The 19,653-nt window shown below is 50.9% G+C and overlaps 1 protein-coding gene across 12 annotated transcripts in view; it reads right to left on the bottom strand.

The window, feature by feature from the left end:
* Positions 1-19,653, bottom strand: part of PTPRS (protein tyrosine phosphatase receptor type S) — a 165,924-nt gene that overhangs the window by 89,313 nt on the left and 56,958 nt on the right. For all 12 annotated transcript variants that reach the window (XM_039382823.1, XM_027724504.2, XM_039382821.1 and 9 more), the window contains one exon: positions 12,811-12,978. In XM_039382823.1, the coding sequence (XP_039238757.1) occupies positions 12,811-12,898 (88 nt within the window). In that variant the 5' untranslated portion in view covers positions 12,899-12,978. The remainder of the gene's footprint in view (positions 1-12,810; positions 12,979-19,653) is intronic.

The following is a 19,653-nucleotide window of genomic DNA, read 5'->3' as shown; positions in this document are numbered from 1 at the left end:
CAGGAAGGCCATTTTCCTGCCACTTGGCCGGTTTATGAGTCTTTCTACACACACTCCCAGCCGTCCTTTTGCTCGCCGCTCCCGTTCGACCTTCAGCAAACAGCCCCGTGGTGCTGAGCCCAACATTTCCCCGTGGATCTGCCCACTGTGAGTGTGCCCACGCTGCAGGAGAGATTCAGGGCATGTTAGCCAGTGACAACCTTTATCCTCGCTCAAAAACACTCAGCAGATGGAAACTCACCCTTTTTTGTGCATATATACACACACATAGGCAACTCCACCTTTTAAAACAAAGGGAAAAGTTGAGACCACGAAGCCGTTTGTGGTCATTGTTATTTTGCCATTAGTTGCACACCCCAATCTGCTTTTCCAGGCTGCAGATCGTTCCCATAGTTGGGATTCGGATCTCTGGCTCTGGTGCAAAGTCGGCTGACCTTGGGAACTCGCCCTTCCCCACACCTCAGGCTGCCACACGTAGCGGGGAGGTGACAACCCTCATTTCTCACACCTGCCTGTCTGTCTTGGTCTAGACACTACACGCAGTTTGGAGCAGGGATGGTCTAGGCTCTGTTCAGCACTCAGCACCCCGGGTGGCACTGAACACAGCTGCAGCCTCTGAAGACTGAAATACAAACAAAATAACCACAAAAACATCACCAGAGGGAACTCAGAGACCTTCTCCAACAGGTACTTCTTGGGGAGAGAAGGAGGTAAAAATCAAAAGCCAGACAAAACCTTTGGAATCTTCCAACAACCAGTTCGTGTCAGCTGGAATGAGACATCCCTCCCTGTTATTTCTCACCCCCCAATAACTTGCAGAGCCACCAGGAAGGAATCTGATGGTGTTCCCACCGCCATGCACAGAGTTAACCCCCCCCCTCCTCTTCTTCCTCCTCCCTCTTCCTTTGGTTTCTGGGCTGAACCTTTCTGCTGATCTAGTGAAACTCCATCTCCCTTTCCCACAACTGCTGACGGGCTCACAATCGGAGAAGGAGCCCAAGGTACTCCCCAACCACAGCCCTGGGTGGTTGTGCTTTCATCTGCCCTCCTGAAAACCCTGCCAGGAATGTGAGATTGGGGTCCAGCCACGCTCCCACTGTTTGTTGGTTGCTTTAGGAAGTGTGTTTGACACGCACGTGCTGCTGTGGTCTGACTGCACACAGATCCATGCCCTGTGTTGGAAGGATGGGGATGGGAGTGTGGAGGCACAGCCAGAGGAGCAGCTCTGCCACACCAGTGAATCAGGAGACAAAACGTGGAGCAGAAGGTAGAAAGGATGGAAAAATCAGTGGGAATGAGAAGAGATCAACAAGGGAAATGGTACGTTCTTGGGGCTGACCTGTGCAGGGTCAAGAGTTGGACTTTTATGATCCTTGTGGGCCCTTTCCAAGTCAGGATATTCCATGACTCTGTGCAAGAGAACTGGAGCAAGCCAGAGAGAAGGGAGGTGTTCAGAGCCAGAGCAAGGAAGTGAAGATTAGATGGAGGAGACAAACCACAGAGCAGATGAAAACAGGAGAGAGCAGCCAAATTTGACACAGATGGAGAGTGGGGAGCAAGAATGCTCTGTTTGGAATGGGTCTGTATTCCGAAGCAGTGGCATTAGGCAGCGGGGGAGCTTGTGAGAGGGATAGAGGCAAGGGAGACAGCTCCAGAATCTACATCTTTCCTCAGGAGAAGAGTGAGAGCTGCAAACTGGGCGCAGGACCGGGGAGGAGTCTCTGTGGAGACACTCCACAAGACTGAGAACACCCCTTGGAGAGGTCCTGCAGAGACCCAGGTCCCTGTGAAATCCAGGGGACAGATTTTGCACTTTTTCTTTCCGAGGGCTGTTTCTCGGTGCCTCACAAATAAAAGCAAAATGAGGGTTTTCTGACAGAACAAACAAACAGGGAGTGAATTATTTTCCATTTCCCCGTCAATAACTTCTCCCCAGCCCAGTCGTCTTATCACCATAAAAAGTCCATTAAGCAGTAATTGGGGAGGCAGGAGAAGGCAGGGCTGGTCCGTGGAACGGGAGCACGCTCGCTCCCCAACTGGCCTTTTCTGGGAAGGCAGACAGGATAATTATAGGCTTTAGACAGAGACTTCCTCTTACTGTCAGCAGCTCTTGGCTCCCTTCAGGGAGACGGGACTGGCAAGGTTGGGCAAAGGAGGGTAAAAAAAGATCGAGGACATTTTCTGAGAAGTGAAATACTTCCACCTTGCTATTCCCCTGCTGCTGAGCCACCAAAGCCCTTCCCTGACTCAGAAAAGCTGTGCTACCACAGGCGAGGGCAGGCTGTTCCCTGTTGGACACAGGGGAATGTCACCTGGATGATTATCCCTTCTCCTTTCCTGAAAGGCCCCAGAGAAGGAAGGGCAGCGATGAAGGACGTGACCCAAGCACAGGAGTTAACACAGGCAGAAAATGGGTGAGGAAGATGAAGAACTCATTTCATACACCTTTAACTGCCCTGGCTGTCCAACACCTGCCTGTGCTGCCAGCTCCCACCTCTCCCCCCAGCCAGGATGAGGCAGCAGTCCATTCATAGCCAGCATCATGTCAAGCTGTTCTCGCCATCAGGTTTGTAATTTTGGGGATCTGGCACATCCATACAGCTTTCAAGCTCCTATTTGAAAGGCACTGGGATACAGACCCTTTGGAAGAGGAGGTACGAGCCTGAAGCAGTGAGGCAGGAGGAGACTGAGGTTACCAAAAATCTATTCCTGGTTCTGACATGCAAGGTGAGAAAAACCTGCTTGCTGGAGGGGAAGCATAATCGTTCCTTCTGGTCTATTTAAACTGCTGGTTTCCAGGGATGGGACCGTTCCTTATCGCGTGGGAACAGCACTGGGATGAAGTTATCCCATTTCAGCAGGAATCCTCCAGGCTACCATCCCACATCCCTGTGCATGGAAAGGATCCACCTCACCCCGTGGCAAAAAGGGTATTTGTCACTTCCCAGCTCCAGCGACTGGCACCTTGATACAGCCAAGGAAAACATTCCTGCAGCTGGGATTTGTACAAAGGGATAATGGGGCACATGTAATGATACACATACACAGGGTGAAAACAGATGATGGGCCAGCACAGGGAGATGTCCCTGTCCTGCAGGGAGTGGGGTGGTATTCCAGGCCGCCTTCTTCCTTCCCCAACAGGAAAACTGGTGCCTGGTATCTCACAGCATGTAGTGAGCACACACCAGAAAGCACCCACCATGTGAGAACTTCCATGGTGAGGGCTCAAAGCATCACCTGGGCTTGTGTTCAATGAATGAGAAATGGAGGATTGATGTTGGGGGTGAAGGGGTCTGCGTCTGGCAGGGAAGGACAGCAAATGCAGCAGGGAGCTGGTGCCCAGCATCAGAATGAGACCCTGCACACAAGGCAAGAAAGGAGGGAAAAGAGGCAGCACTAAGCAGGGTATGGAATATGTGCAGGAGGGAACGTGATCTGGAGGATGCAAGACTGAGTTTGCTTTTCAACACATTCTGTGGCCACATCCCACAAAGATCCTCCTCCCGTGCCTCAGTTTCCCCACCTCCTTCTCTCCCCAGTTGAGATGGTGAGCACTGCAGGTGCACAACTGCTGCTCTCTGCTCCCACCCTCCCTCCCTGGCACAGACCAAACCGAGGGGCAAAGGAGCACGTTGGTGGGAATGCAGATGGTCCTCTGGCCAGGATTCTCCTTCATCTCCTGGCATTACAACACAAGAAGGAAGCTGCTCCTTGTGACCAGCAAGAGCTGAAGGAGATGAGCACTGCCCCCCATGCAGGATGGCAGCCCTGGGAGCAGCCAGGAAGCTCCAGCAAACAAAGGAGCACACGTGGCCTCAGCAACGTGGACCCTGGGGGTACACAAATGCTGCAGCAACATCTCATTCCATGTCTGTCCACAGGTCCCATAACAAGGCATAACAACCCAGAGCAGAGCCAGAGACCCAAGGAGCTGTCCTGGCAACTTAATGAGGGCCTCTTGTCCATCAATGTCACGACAGCAATCCCAGGTTGTTTGCAATCACGGGCTTGAGGCAGGGAGCTCTCCCTGCCCTTGCCAAGTTGCTAAGACAGCTTCTACTTCAGCCATCTCATTGATAATGGCATCCTGGAGCAGCTCGATTCACCACCTACTGAGAAAAGACCCAGCTAGAAAGGATTTGGCTCTTTGCTCAACTTCCACTGCTCTGAGTCACTAAAGAACCCGAGTCCAGGGGGGGACACCAGAACATGAAAAAACCATCTCCTACGGGACAAGCCTGCAAGAAGGAAAAGCTTAACGAGCCCAGATCCAGCTCCCAGGGGGCCATGCCATCTTAATATAGCCCAGCCTCAGTCCTGCACCACCACAAAGTGACAGCAGAGTCAGCACAACGGGGAAAACAAACCGCTACAAGCTCCTGCAGCTCATGGTCCTTCCGAGAAAGAGCAGAGCTGGGAGCCCCAGGGATGTGATCAGGGAGATCAGCCCCAACCCTGGGTTTTGGGATGTGACACAGAGCTTTGCAAACTGTAAACACACAGTTAAGTCCTGTCTTGCATCGCCAGCTCAGGAGGGGCTGCAGCTCTACATGCACGAGATCACGGGATGGATGACCCCAATCGAGGTTTGCCAGCTCATAGGTGGGATCATTTGGGGGTGAAAGGCACACCAGGCAAATAAAATATCCTCTGATAAAGCTCTGCTCTCCTAATCCTGTAAATAAAAGCTGTATTACTTCCACTTACTAGCTGTTGTCTGCTTCTTCCCTTCAGGCTCAAGAGAAGAAGGTTCCTGGTCTACAAGAACAGGGAAAGGTACAGCTCCTACAGCAAGGAATTTGGGGTGTATTCAGAAGTTTTTTGCATCATTCCTATCTGACCCCCCATTTTCCGTGGAATAAAAGGAGATTCGGGACATACAAGCTTGAAACACTGAGTCTTAAGAGTGTATTTTGAGCCTGTATTGCTTATCAGTATTGAGGCTGGGATGTCAAGGGAACTCAAGATGGGAGGTCTTGAAAACAAGAACCCAGAACCTAATAAAGCCATGACTAATGGATGAACACAACCTTTAACAATGATGAACTTTGACTCCTACCACACGAGTCACTGCAATTTCTGTCTCTGAGCCACACTGTTCATCATTCAGATTTGTAGTGGGCACATCAACACAAAAGAATCAGAAAAAAAAGGGAGAATCCAACAACACTGCTGAGAACTGACAGCAGTGGGAACGTGATGAGTTCAGCTTTGAGATAACCAGAGACTCAGTGAGCCAGAAAAACAGTGCAAGACATGAGTGAGAGAGAAATGGAAACATGGAAAAGCAGCAGCGATGCCACCTTAAATTCTGCTATCCCAGACAGTAATTGAGGAAGGTGAGCTTTTGTCTGAGTAGGACAGGTTTCTGTTCCTGTTTGACACCTGCCAAGGGATGGCTTCTCACCAGGAGTCTGTCCTGCAGTCCCTCCAGGCACCGGGAAGGCAATCCTCTCCCCTTTCATCAGGGAAAGGCAATCCCTCAAGGGGCAGCTACTGGAATTAGCCCCAATTAGCAGATCTTAGAAGGAAAGGGGCATTTCATAGCACTCATACAGAAATAACACACACAGAAAGCCCTCAAAACCAAGCATATGCTCCCCAGACAAAGAGAAACAAGAGCTGAAGGATCTTCCTGGCTCTCTGGGAGCCCACTGGAACCAGTCTCAAGGTGATCTTTGAGCTGAACTGAAAAAAAACTCTACACCACCATTTTAGAAATCCATTCATACAAATCAAAGTCCAGGCTAAAGATTTGTAAATCTTAGCAGCATGCTCAGACTAATTTAAGAATAAATCCATGAATTCCAACAGAGGTGAGGAAGGAAGAAGACACAGCTAAATTAATTTGACTTTATTAATTAAAAAAACCACCAAGTTTCATCACCCCACCATTCTTCAGAGGTTGTGTGAGAGTGGGGGGAGCTATGGTCATTAATTATGCAGAAAATGCAAAACTATCAGCCTCTGAATGAGCTTAAAATAAGGAGAAACCCTTTCAGAAGGGGGAGAAATTACTCCCCAAGGCAGCTGAAATTTCTCTTGCAACTTCAAAGGACAATAAATTATTCAAATCACTCGCGCCACTCCACACGCTCTCTCACTCTCTCCCCTTCTCAATTTTATGCTCCTGAGTCAATTAAAGATTTGGAGGACTCAGAGAAACTTTGTAGAATGCTAAACCAGTTGCAGCTCCTTCTATTTATTTTTTTTTCCTCTTCTTTAAAGCTTTGCTTTTGCTCTCAGCCTCAAAAGGAAACAGAAATGATTCTGTGCATTGCAGATGAAACGAGCAGCGTTGGTTTTCGCCAGGCTCGTATGAAGCAGCAATGTTTCATGTCTGCAAAACCAAGATGGGACATGCTCAAAACCCTCCACTGTGAAAACAGGTCAACCCACAGTCCCTCATGTCAACGGTTTGAATCATTCATTTCAAGATCCCCTTTCAAAGTCTTCGCAGTAGACGTCCAAAATGTATTTATAATGCTCTCTCCTGGCACTCCTCAGGTCTGGGGGTAGCTGTGATCTCTTCCACAGTCACTGCTGTGCCCTTGGATGGAGCAGGAGGTTCCTCTGCCAACCCCCAACACGACTGTTTAGCATTTGCAGGGGGAGAACCTGGCGTGGTTTAACCAGGACAGATCCCCAACTCAAGACCGGGACTAATTACACCGGACAACAACACGGCAAGAGCAGTCCTTGCTCAAAAAAGCCATCTAGACAAGCAAAAGGAGGGTTGAGAAGGTGCAGTCACAGTGTGAGGACACTCCCAACTCCTGCCCCAGCCCCTGGCCCTCAGCCCATACGCTGCTTATCTCCTTGCACACAGCAGATGGTCCAAAACGTGACTATTTTCATGAACTTTTAACAATCCCCAAAAAATTAAAAGCAGCTGCAGTGCAGGGAACATCACAGCTTTCTAAGGTGGGAACTGGGACCAATTATGTTGCAAGAGAACATCCTTGACTGGAGGGGAAGAGTGGCACAGAGTAAATAAAACTGTTCTTGGGAGATTGTGTCTCACAGGCCAACACGAGCCCAGATTCCATCCCACGCGCCGAGGAACGACATTCCTCCGCTCGGGCGTCCTTGAAAAACACTCTGCTCACCTTCTAAGAATAATATTGGGCTTGCCAGGCCACAAAAAGGGTGGGAATACCCTCACAGATTCCCTTTAGTGACCCAGGAGATTTGTATTTTGCTGGTCTTGAAAAGACATAAGCACACGGGCCCTGTCAGACAGATGGAAGGCTGATGTGACCCAGGGCCTGGGTGAGACACCAGAAAGATCCTGTCCTTCCCAGCAGCACGTGCAAGAACTGCCAGGGTGAACAGGACAACCAAGGGGAAAAGTCACAAAGAAAAAAGCCTGGGCTTCCTGGCAAAGCCTGACACAGAGGAGCAGCCCCAGTTTTGGCATCCAGGTACGGTGAAGACAGACACTTCCTGCCTCACAAACCCTCTGCACATGACATTTTCACACAAGCTGCTAGTTTACACAACAAACAGATGCTCTTTTCCCCTAACTTAAACATCTAATGAAGCTGAGCAGCAAGAACCTCTGGGTGGGAAAAGATCCTTCACCAGGAGACACCCATGGCTGGGTCCCAAACACCCGTGGCTGCCGCTGTCCCCAGGTGCTCCTCAGCAGAGATTAATCTAATGAGCATTCACAGTGTGGGGCACAGCTGAGGCCTGGGCACTGCCAGCCCCCCCTGCCCCCGAGGAAGCTCTTTTGACAGATGATTGATTTCCTCCCCGGGTCCTACAGAAGGCACAAACTTTCCAATTTGAGTTATCTTTTAAAAAAAAAAAAAAAAAAAAAAAAAAAAAAAAAAAAAAAAAAAAAAAAAAAAAAAAAAAAAAAAAAAAAAAAGAAGTAGGAAAGAAAAGAGATACATCACTCGATCCAGTCAGGCAAGGTTTAATTTAATCAGGCACTTAAACAAGGTGACATAGAAGCTTAATTTGGTGTCCTTGAGTGAGACAACAACCAGTCCAGAACCCTCAGCAGCCACAGCCTGGATCACAACTGGCAGACAGAGAAGGCAGCAAAGGAAAGGGCAATTCAGGAACAAGGACAACAAGGGGTCTCCTGGCTACAAAGGCAACTGGTGCGTGGGGAACATGAGCAGCAAGTGGATCTGGGGAGGGAAACAGGGGTCTCTGCCTTCTGGAGGATGCAATTTAGCTGCTGCCTCCCTCTTGCTCACCATTAGACTCTGCTCACTGAAGGAACAACGTGCAACACCCAGTAGAAACTCCACCACCCACCAACCGGCCACACAACCTCCCCTGTGCTCCCACCTTAAATTCTGCTCCCCCTCCAACCCACCCACCAAGGAGAAAAAGCCTTTCTGCAGCCTTCCCCTGGCTCCTCAGCCCCCAGCAGGTTCACTGTCATTTTGGGGGGGCCACAGTTAATTGGGGTCTATGACACAAACAATGAGACACCTCAGCCTCACCACATTTTGACATCTTCCTTCTCTCAGGACAGCGCTGTCAGGATCCACCTCAAACACCTAAAACCAGAGCAGCTTCCTCTGACTGGAGAGAGATTCCCTCCCCACTGATGTCGACTTAACATGTCTATCAAGTCCTAAGATGGAGCCTCCTTGATCTTTACTACCATCTTATGTGACAACTGCTGTCTTGGCCAAAAGCAGATCAAAGCTGGGACCTCCAGAGCTAAAAGCTGTGAGCTGAGCCAGAGGCTAATCCTCTGGGAATGAGAGCATGGGAGGGACAGCTCAGGAGAGGAGTCAGATGCACCTGTAAGTCGTTGTGATCAGGATCTCAGCGAGCCCAGCTGTGCTGCCACCACCTCCTGCACCTTGTAGGAAGAGCACACATGTTCCACATCACACACCTCCCATGGCACCAGCTCCCCGCTCTGCCAGCCTAACCAGGGACCTACAGGAGCTCCTTTCCCATCCCACTACATGTTTTCCATCCTGTCCATGAGTCCCACATGCCTGGTGCAAGCCTGGCTGCTGTCTTCTCCCAGCCCCATGGATGCTCATGGAGCACAAGCCCCCCCCACTCCCACACATGCACCTCCCATGAATTCCCCTGTTCTGCAAATTAATGATGGTGCAAGAGCAATTAAAAGGGAAGAAAGCCAGGGTAATGCATCATAAAAGGGGCTTTATTCTTTTATTTTGTCAATTGCAATTTAGATTTAATTATTTATGGTAATACTTCAGAGTGTGCTAGTAAAGAGTTCTATACCATGATTTATAAAAGGAAGGAAACCTAAGTAATAAGTAACATTTGCTGCCATTAAATCTTGCTGGGGCGGAGAGAGCCACACACCAGCCTTCTGTGTATGCAAAGTACCAATTAGCAAAGTGCTATTGTGAAGCACAAAGGTTTAATCAATGAGAAAAATCCACTTGAAAACAGCGAGCGTGCTGATTCCAGTCAGAAAAATGGGCACATTTCTATACAGTAAGTGGCTTTTTATCTGCAGCTGAGGAGCACTTAGAGCGGGCACGTCATTCCTTCAGGTGGCAGAGGAGGGCAGGAGGACCTGACCCTCAGCCCAAAAGCAGCTCTGCTGTGCCCTGTCCACCAGCAGGACGAGGCTGATTCTGTGCACACACAAACCGAGGTGTTTTGGGGTGCTCACCACAGAGGTTTTATGGCTCAGGCTGGGGGTATGAACAGGAAACACCAAGGCTTGGTGCTGTGCCCAGGTCCATCAGCAATCTGGGGACTGTTACCCTCCCTGGACTCATATCCATCTGCCTCTGCTGTGTGGTTTTCTCTCAGCTCCAAGGGGCACAAGACCTGCCTCTTTGGCTGTGCAGCTCTTGGGGAGGTCTCCCCTCACTCCCTGCAGTGATGCCAATTCCTGGTGCTCGCCCAAACAGCTGAATCCTTAACAAAATGATAATACTTTCCATTTAATGAAAATAATCACGGAATTAGCAATTTCCAGTTCTATGGCTGCCCTTGACTGTACAGAAGAAACAAAGTGTCCATATGCAACCAAAGAAAAAGAGAAGGAACATGTCTGCTTTACACCTTTCCATTATTGTCCTCTTCAGCTTCCCAAGGAGGAACAGCAGGCAGAAAGTAGTGTGGTGCTTTGGGTTTTTAATTTAAATGGCAGTTTCCTTTAAATAGAACACTCCTGCCACAGAAAGATTTAAATCACTGACTGAGATCAATTAGCCTCGGAAACAAGGGAAGTATTTTAATGGTCCTTTGATTGCAGAGGCCACAGCTCCTCCAGTGCTGCACTGGGAGAGGAGGCAAGTTCCAGCTTTCAGCCCAGGCTTTGCTGCACGGGGAGATGTTCCCCCTGTGAAGCTGGGAGGGTGATGCCCTCCAAAAGCCAGAATCCCAGGGGTTTCCTATCTCCAATGTAGGCTTCCCAGCACGGCAGGGGCACCACCCCCGTGTGCCCGGGGGGCTGCAGGGCCTGGGCAGCCCCTCTGGTGAATTAGGGCAGGAAATGGGGTCAGCGCCGGCCAAATGGAAACCGGCCAAGGGATTACGGGAGAGGCAGTGACAGAGCCCAGGGCCATCTGATGGGAGAGGACATTGTCAGAACAGAGTGACAGCTCCTCACACAGCCTCTGCAGTTGTGACAGACAAAGCTGTTTGCTGTTTGCAAGGCTCAGTGGGGAGCAGCACGGACCAGCTCGGGTGCTGCTGACTGCGAGGGGATCTCTCCAGAGCCACTCCAAAACCAGGAGCCACCAACTCTCTGTCCACTCATCACCACCAGGCACAGCAACAGCCCCAGAGCAACTCCAGCAACTGGGAACAGGGAGTAACCCCAAGGGCACAGCTCAGGGAGGTGCTGAGCTGGTCCACAGGTCAAGAGAAGAGACACCACCTTCCCAATTTCATCTGCACAGCAAGCAGGTAAGAGCAGCCCCACCTTGGGCAACCTGCAAAGTTCCTGCATGGACATCTGTGAGCAGCAAGAGGAAAAAGAATACAAAACCTCAGAGTTCAGGATCCAAGGACACTGCAGAACTACAGGAGAGAGAAATTCAGCTGCAAGCAGCAAGGTGTCTGCGGAGCAGGGACAGATTTCAGCAGGGCTTGGGCCACAGAACTGGTGCCTTCTGCCTTATCTGACCAGCATCAGCCCCCCTGAGGGCACATTTCCCCCCAAAAGGGCTTGGTAGCAGTCAGACAGCACGTGGGATCAACTTGTTCTGCTGTAATCTCTTAGCAAACCTCACCCCAGAGATGATGGACAGACAAGATGCTCATTTCTTCTCAGGAAAAGCCAAAACCACAGAAGAACTGAGGTCACACAGCCACGATTTTGAGAAGCCTTGATTCTGCAATGAGCACACAGGGCTTGGTGTACACGTAAAACTAAAATGGACCCCACTTTTCACAGGCACTTGGGTATCACAGGGAATGAATCAGGGCTCTTCTTACACAGAGAAGCACAGAAACACCTGAACTCTCCATCCACTCCTGCAAAGCTGCACTGCTGGCTTTGCAAACAGCGATTTTGCCAGGAGTGTTACAGCAAAACCAGTGGCAGGAACAAGACCCCGGAGCCCTGACACTGGATTTTCCACTGAATCCCCTCTCCTGACTCCACTGCACAAGCCAACAAGGCCACCCTGAGCCCAGTGGAACACAGCAGCACCCATTGACCCTGGGTCCTCATAAAGACCCTGCAAGAGCATTGGCTGCAACACCCAAGTAGGGCCCTGGATAAATCCTTGGACAAAAGACTCGTGCCAGGTTCCCTGCTGCCAGACACTGCACTGTTCCTGCTACTCAGGACAGCTCAAACTGAAGCTCTGGCCCTACAGTGAAGCTCAGCTCCCTTCCCAGGCTTAAGAAATGAAAAAGAATAAAATAAAACATTATCTTTCTGCACATGAGCATTTCTCCCTGCAAAGAAGGATTAAGCATGAACCCAGCAAAACTCAGGAGTGAGGCAAGGGCAAACACACCCCCCACTTGCCTACTGCAGAGAGGATAGAAAGCACTTGTTCCAAAAAAGATCTCCCAGCAACCGAAAGGTCGTGGGTCCATTCAATCCCCGGTGACGGCGTCATCGTAATAAACCCTGATAACGAAGCGATTACGTTAAAAGCTGTCAAGGGCTACGCTGACCAGAGCAGCCCTCTCACCAGCTTCAAGCAGCTTTGCAGGGGAGGGGAAAAAAAAAAAAAGTCATAATTCAATCAGCCTGGAAAAGTCTATTCCCCACTGATCCCAAGCGATCAGCCTTCATGTCGAAGGAACATTACATTCAAGTCGCTGAAGATTTTCACCTTTTTTTTTTTTTTTTGCCTTCCCCTTTTTTCATTTTTTAAAGCCAGAATTGAAAGGCAGCAAAGATAAAAACTGTGTTAAACTGGAACTGGTTCACTCGGGGGAAGGAGGAACATAATACTCTTTCTTCATGATGCTGTCTGGAATCCAGCCCCAGAAAGTAACACGACAACGGTCACCAGTGTCTGACAGATCCTGAAAGGCAGGAGCAGGAGAGGACAATATGGGCGAGCTGGGTGGAGAGGGGGCCAGGAGAAGGGGGAGGAGGGCTCTGGCAAGAGCTGTCAGGCAGCTCCCTCCCTTCTCTCCAGCTCTTTGCAGGCTTGGGGGCAACCCGAGGTTCAAAGCGGGCTGTGAGGGCCCAGCTGCCCTGTGTGTCCCCCAGAGGTGGGACTGGGAACAATGGGAAGGCACCAGTGGAAAGCTGAAGAAGTCAGAAAATGAAACACATGGTCAGGTATTGAACAGTTCTTTAAATGCTGGAAAGGAGAGGGGGATACTTTGCTGAGGTGAGAAAAGGAGCAGGGAAAGAGCAGAGTCACTTACTTTCAGCTACACAGTCTATCAGCAGCACGGAGAGGAGGTTCACGAGGGAGACCAGTGAAGACATCCCAGGGCTGGGAAGGATCCTCATCCTCTGCACTGGCCTTCGGCCCCAGCCGGGAAGGCTCCGGGTCAGCGGGACTCACAACGTCTCCCCAGCCTTGTCAGCACCTGTGGGGGCACAAAGGGGAGAGCACTGAGGGGGAGCTGGGTGGGCAGAGGGGGTACAACAAGGAGAGCACTGAGGGGGAGCTGGGTGGGCAGAGGGGGTACAACAAGGAGAGCACTGAGGGGGAGCTGGGTGGGCAGAGGGGGCACAAGGGAGAGGACACTGAGGGGGAGCTGGGTGGGCAGAGGGGGAACAAAGGGGAGAGCACTGAGGGGGAGTTGGGTGGGCAGAGGGGTACAAGGGGTAGAGCACTGAGGGGAAGCTGGGTGGGTAGAGGGGGAACAAAGGGGAGAGCACTGAGGGGGAGCTGGGTGGGCAGCGGGGGCCCAAGGTAATTGCTGCCCATAGTCCCTGTGGGGAGCCCAGGCAGCTCCACGAGGACCTGACCAGCTCCATGGCCCAGCAGACTGGTGGGGACACGAGGCTGGTGGGCTCTGGCTCCCTGCCTGGGCAGGTGATGAAGTGAATCTCAGCACTCGCACTCGGAGGGGACGGCGCAGGAAGGAGAACGGGAATCAGGAGGCACCAACCACACAGAACCCACAATTAAAGTTTAACACTCATCAGCTCCTCTCCCTCCCCAGCCCGGGAGATGCAGCAGCGCTGAGCAATGAGGTGTGAAGGGATGTGACCCGACAGGGCCCAGGGACCCTCTGAAAGGGCGATTTTTCCACAAAAGCGCAGGGAGAAGAAGAAAAACTGAAACCTCACACGTGAAAAACCCAGCAAGGAAGAAAAAAAAATCCCCCACCAAGAGGGAAGATGAAGCAGGAGATGTTTTCCCTGGGTCCCCTTTCATCTGCTGTGGTTTGGGGAGGGATCCTCTGTGCTGTGCAGCACTCACCCAACATAGCAACCCTGACCCTCTGCCTGGCATCAGTGTGGGTGTCCCAGAGCCCCTCTTGCATGGGAAACACGTGCTGGAGAGATTCCAGGCTTCTTTCCATGGCTTTCACTACATGTCTGAGAGACCCTACTCCACTTGGTGCCTCAGTGTCCCCACTTGCAACACACAGAGGAACCACTTTACTGAGCTACACAAAACAGAAAGAAAGAACACCTGGAGCACGGGGTATCACATAGTTGATCCTGATGGATCAAGTAAACACAACCTCTAACAGCTATGGGAGAGATTTTCTCCTGATCCCCTCTGCCCTGGACGTGGCAGAGCATGGCTGCAGGACACAACCAGCACATCAGCACTGCTGCCACGGGGCAGAGGGAGCTCAGCACCCGCCTGCTCCCCTCACCCTGCCAGCACATTTCCATGGAGACAACTCCTGGCTCCAAATGGAGCTTACAGCTTTATCCTGATCCCTGTGCAAAGCTGGAATGGCATTAAGGGAGCTGTATTCTTAGCCACCACCCCAGTCCTGAGTGTCGCTTCCCTCAGTCACAGAGGTGAGCTCTGCCCCAGAAGGGCCGAAAATAAGAGTGAAAACTGCAGCCACAACCTCCTCCCAGGGTCGGCAGCTCAGAGGTTTCCCAGCAGCCAGACTGAGCTCTGGGATAATGGCCCAGAGCTGTGGAAGGATGCTCAGATCTGACAGATTCCTTCCCGCCATCGTTACGCCAATTAGAAATCAAACCCAGGGTTTATCACCTTTTGGAAAAAAGCCAGGTAGGAGATATTGTACAATGATCAAAGGCTTGGAAAGGACTAAGGGGATAGTGAGGCTGTTTAGGCTTTCTGATACACATCAGGGTGGGAGACTGTCAGGACAGGCAGTGTGAAGGGGCATTTTAATCTTTTTCTGTCCCATTAACTCTCCAAGGCTGAGCTGTACAGAATTAAAAGAAAAGGCAGGATAAACAAGAAGTCCCCATATGTACTCAGCCCTAAAGAGCAACTTTTTCAGACAGACGCTTTGGACTTGCACTTTGAGGATTACAAAGCCTCTGCTGTGTGCTCTGTGCTCCTCTAGATCCATCGTGCTTCAGCGCCGGCTCATGAAAACCGAGCATGAATACTGATACAAAAAAGAGAAAAGATCTGGATTCTGTCACTGGGAATCTCTTCAAATGTTTGTTCTAGACACACTCAGAGAAACACAGAGGCTCCAGCCAGCCTCAACTCGTGGTTTTCAGGGTTCCAGGGCGCAGAACAACGCGCTGGGGTTTCTTTTGTTGCTGCAGAGAGCAGGAACATCATGAATAGCTGCGATGGTAACTGTTAATTAAACTGGGGATGTGGTACTGATGCCAGCACAACAAATGGAGCCGTGTTGCTGCTCACTGGCTCTCCCTCCCTCCTGCTTCAGTCACGCAGCTCCCAGTTCCCACCAGCAAGGCTGGAAGGGAGAGGACAAGAGCTGGAGAGAGCAACTATCCACCCAAATATTTAGTTCCCTGTGCTAAAATAAAACAAACCAAACCAGTGCTGGCTCAGCCACCATTTCAGAACCTCTCATTTTTCTTTATCAGAGCAATATATCCTCCCCCCACACTCCTAAAAGTGCCACCAAACATCTCCTTGAGCCTTGTCTGCTCTCCAAATATTTCTCTTTAGCAGAGCAATATAAACCACCCCACAGTCCCCCAAAAATGCCACCAAACATCTCCTTGAGCCTTGTCTGCTCTCCAAAGGCAGCACCAATGATCTTCCACGGCTCAGAGCAGCCAAGAGAATGTGCTGCTCTCCAAAGGATGGAGCTGAATGCAGGAATGTCAGGGAAATGTTCTGCCTCCTCCGGAGAGAGGAGCCTGGCAGCTCCACTCTCCCACCTCCAGCATGGCTTTTCATGCCATATAATGGGCTCGGATGGAGAAGGTCTGGTAAAGGGGATACAGCAACAGCTCCAAGACTGGAGAAGGAGATGCCAGAGGGTGACACTTCCGCTCCGGTGCTAATGTGCTTCCCGGGCCCTTGACGGAGACAGAAAGTGCTGGCAGAGATATTAGGACATGTCAGCTTCAATCCAGCAACTCATCCTTCAGAGCAGGTACATCACTGGCTGTCTCCCCCCCTGGATACGGGATTTTCAGGACAGCAGGATGTGCCCCCACCTGGTTCCCCTGCGGCTGCCGGGGACAAGCTGGGACAGAGTTTGCTCTGCTCCCTTGGGAGAGCCCTGGCAATAGGGAGGCTGGAAACAGATTGATCCACGGCAAGATTCCCGCCTACAGGGCAGAACATGCCATGTTTGGAACCAGCTGCCACTCAACAAGGCCCTCCTGCCCTCCCAGCAGGCCTGAAAAGGTGGGAATTGTTCTGGTGGAAGCTCAAATCAGAAGGGCTCTGTCACCCATCCTCTGCCCTCCCCATGGCACAGCTTACCTTGTCTGTGCTCTTTGGAGCAGGTTTGCTCACTCCTGCCTGTCCCTGAGCACCCAGCCAAGCTCCTGGCACCAGCCAAGCCAACATAATGGCAGTTTTCCTGTGCTGCTCCACGGACCTGCAAACCCACACTAAATTCCCTGGCACGGGATCCCCTGCAACACAAGCAAACCACCTAATAGACCTCAATCCTTGCTAAAGAATGCAATTAAGTGAAGCCATGGCCCCCAGTGGGGTCAGATTTGTGCTAGATATGGTCACATTTCAGGAATAAGATTAATTCTTACAGTAAAAGAGCTCCTGTAAGACATTCATTCTTATGTGCTGCCTAATCTCTAGCTCTGAGCATGGCCCCGTGTGCAGCTTGTAAGAGCTGAGCCCGGGGTCTTGAAGAGCATTATTAAAAATAATAAAACTCAGAAGTGTTTGCAAGAAGCAGCTTCTCACTGCAGCTCCTCCAGCCAGGATGGAGCCAGGGATCTGCAGGGACCCAAGGGTGCAAGGCACAGAGGGTGAAGTGCTCAGAAGCACCTACATTTCTTAAGAGCTTAAGTTCCACTGAGAGTCAAAGGGACTTAATCTAAGCTGCTGTAAGATGCTTTTGAAGATTTTCCCCCCAGTAACTCCCATTTCAGAGGGTGCTGGATACCTTATGCCCTTAAGCTACTTTAGGTATCCCAGGGGATATAGGAGGAGGGGGCTTTATCTACAGACCAAGTTGATTACCTTGGTCCTCACTGCTTACAGGGGGACACTCTGCTAAAAAACAAGTGTCTGCACAGTTATGGACACTGGGATGGGTCAGGGCCATGCAGGGATTTTCACACAATCACAGAATCATGGAATGGTTTGGGTTGGAAGGGACCTTAAAGATCATCTCGTTCCACTCTGTGCCAGAGTGGAACCTGTGCCAGGTTGGAGAATTCGAAACCTCTCTGGGCAACATTTTGCCCTTTGTTACTTTTTCTCAGCCCTGATGGAGCTGGTAATTGAAACATTTGCTCTGCATTAAAAAAAAAAACAAACAACGAACAGGAGGGAGGGACCTTGCCTTCATTTTGGATTCATTACAATATAACAACTTGAAAAAAAAAAATCACAAAGAAGCATTTGGGCTTCTCTTCTGTTCCACCTGCCCGTGAAGGGGAGAAGGGGGATTTTAAAGAAATTCTCTGCAAAAAGTTCCACCCATATCTAGGAGATTATTAAACATCTTCATTTTCAGCAGCTGCTGTGGGAGAATTGCTCCCATTAGGCACATCAATCGGAGCAAACACCTTGCAGGCAGAGGGCTGCACTGAGGGCTCTTCCTTCCAGCAGCACCAGCTTAGTTTGTGCTGCCTATTAACAGAGGTCAGTGGGTCACTTCATTTCCTCCCAGCAACCTCTTTAAAGGGAGAAAGAAAAGCTTTTAGCACAACCACCAGCTCATTTGTCACCTCCCCTGGGGAGGGGAGAGATGAAATTTGAATTCACCACCCCACAATTCCCGCTTGCTCCTACCCAACACCCTGCCCTCGGCAAACCCCGACCTCACCAGGGCTGGGATGAGGAAACTTGGCACTGGTGGTTTGTTCAAGGTGGGTCCTGCCTGCTTGGACCTGGCCCAGGAGCCCACCCTGGCACCTCTCCCATGGGTTCTGGGGAGCACTGCTGGCTCTGAAAGCCTGCACGGCCCATGTCATAGAATTACAGGATGGTTTGGGTTGGAAGGGATCTTAAAGATGATCCAGTTCCACCCCTTGCCATGGGCAGGGATGCCACTCACTGGATCAGGGTGCTCAGGGCCCCCATGCAAGGTGGCCTTGAATATTTCCATGGATGGGACATCCACACTCAGGTTGCTTTGCTGGCAAGTGTTTGGCTCCTTCCTGGGGAAACAGAGTATGAAGAGAGGAGCTTCAAAGTATGTGTTTCTGACACCTATTTCCCTCTCCTAACACACTGACCAGCCCAGCTCTGTTTAATGGGCAGGGAGAGAGCACAGCCATGAAAGTGTTGGTTGCTGCCTCTGCTCCAAAAGCTCAGCCCCAGATCTTGGTTAGACAGGAAAACCCCAAGGACACTCACCCAGAGATCAGGTCTGCACACAGCAGCATCACTGCTGCTCCCAGGATTAGCTCCTGGCAGAGGAAAAGCCAACCAAACCTGCCAACCACAAGAGCAAAGTGCCAAAAGTCCAGCAAGTCCCAGTGCCAGAGCCGTGCACATCCTTTCCCCACACCAGGGAGACCCTGCAGCCCTCTCTGTGCCTGCTGAATCCTGCTCCTCAGGCCAGCAAGCCCCCAAAATAACTCTGCCTTCTGGGCCCCTTCATCTCAGCAAAGACACCCTGGCTATGTGGAGCCTTGGAGCCTGTTGCTGCTGAGAGGACCAGGCTGGGCTGGGGCACAGGGAGCTGTGGTGCTCCCATATCCCATGGGATCCCCTTCCCACAGCGCTTCAAGACACCTTAACTAAACAAACACAACCCCCATGAGCAGCAAAGCTCACCTCAAGACTAACTGGTGGCTTTAGCTGCCCGGTTCCAAGGGCTGTGCAGAAAGGACTGATCCTAAAAGATGCCTGATCCTGCCCAAAAAACGAGGCGTTGGAGCATTTCCAAGTCAGTCCCTCCCCCTCCAAAGCTGCTGGACACAGTTGCTCTTCTAGGCTCGAATGCAACTCCCCAACCCACTTCAAAACACAGGCCATGGGCTTGGCAAACACAATTAGAGCAGGCAGCAGAGATCCTTCAGAGTGAAGCACGGCTGTTTATCTATCACCGAGTTACTTAGATCTTAAAAAAATATTTACAAGAAAGAGGCAGAGTATTATCTTCCATGGGGAAACAAACACAGATGGAGAAAAAAAAAAAGAGCTTTGATCAGGACTGTCTCGGTCCTACTCGCTGCTTTTCATCCCCAGATCTCCAAGTGCTTTAATATGACAGTATTATCCCTTTTTACAATGTGGGAAACCAGAGGAAACTGCACAGTAAGACAGCTCACTGTGTTAGCACGCACACAGACACACACACAGTATCTTTCCTCCTTCCTGCACCATTTCTAGTCCTCTCACATGTGTGAAGTGCCCAAGCAACAGGTAAAAGGGGCATTTTGAGGCGTAGCAATGCAGGTGTTGCAAGAGATGTTACTCCCTGCCCAGGGGTGCAACGGCACACTAAGGGTTAAGCTGTGGTGGCTGCAGGAGAAATGAGACAGGAGAGCTCCGAGTTGGGCTCCAATGGTCAGGAGAAATTAATTTCCCCCCAGCCTGTCCCCCGCAGTGACAGCTCTGACAGGCAGTGATGTATCACAGAGCATTCAGCAGGTGCAGCACAGCACGGACAGGGCAGAGGGGACGTCGCCGCAGCCGGAGGGATGCGGCAGCGAGGGGAGGAGGACAAGGAGCAGGAGGA

The sequence above is a fragment of the Pipra filicauda genome, unplaced genomic scaffold, assembly GCF_003945595.2.
Source record: "Pipra filicauda isolate LSUMZ 115617 unplaced genomic scaffold, ASM394559v2 scaffold285_size1263560_pilon, whole genome shotgun sequence".
Classification (NCBI taxonomy): domain Eukaryota; kingdom Metazoa; phylum Chordata; class Aves; order Passeriformes; family Pipridae; genus Pipra; species Pipra filicauda.
This window is presented reverse-complemented; position numbering and strand designations above follow the sequence as displayed.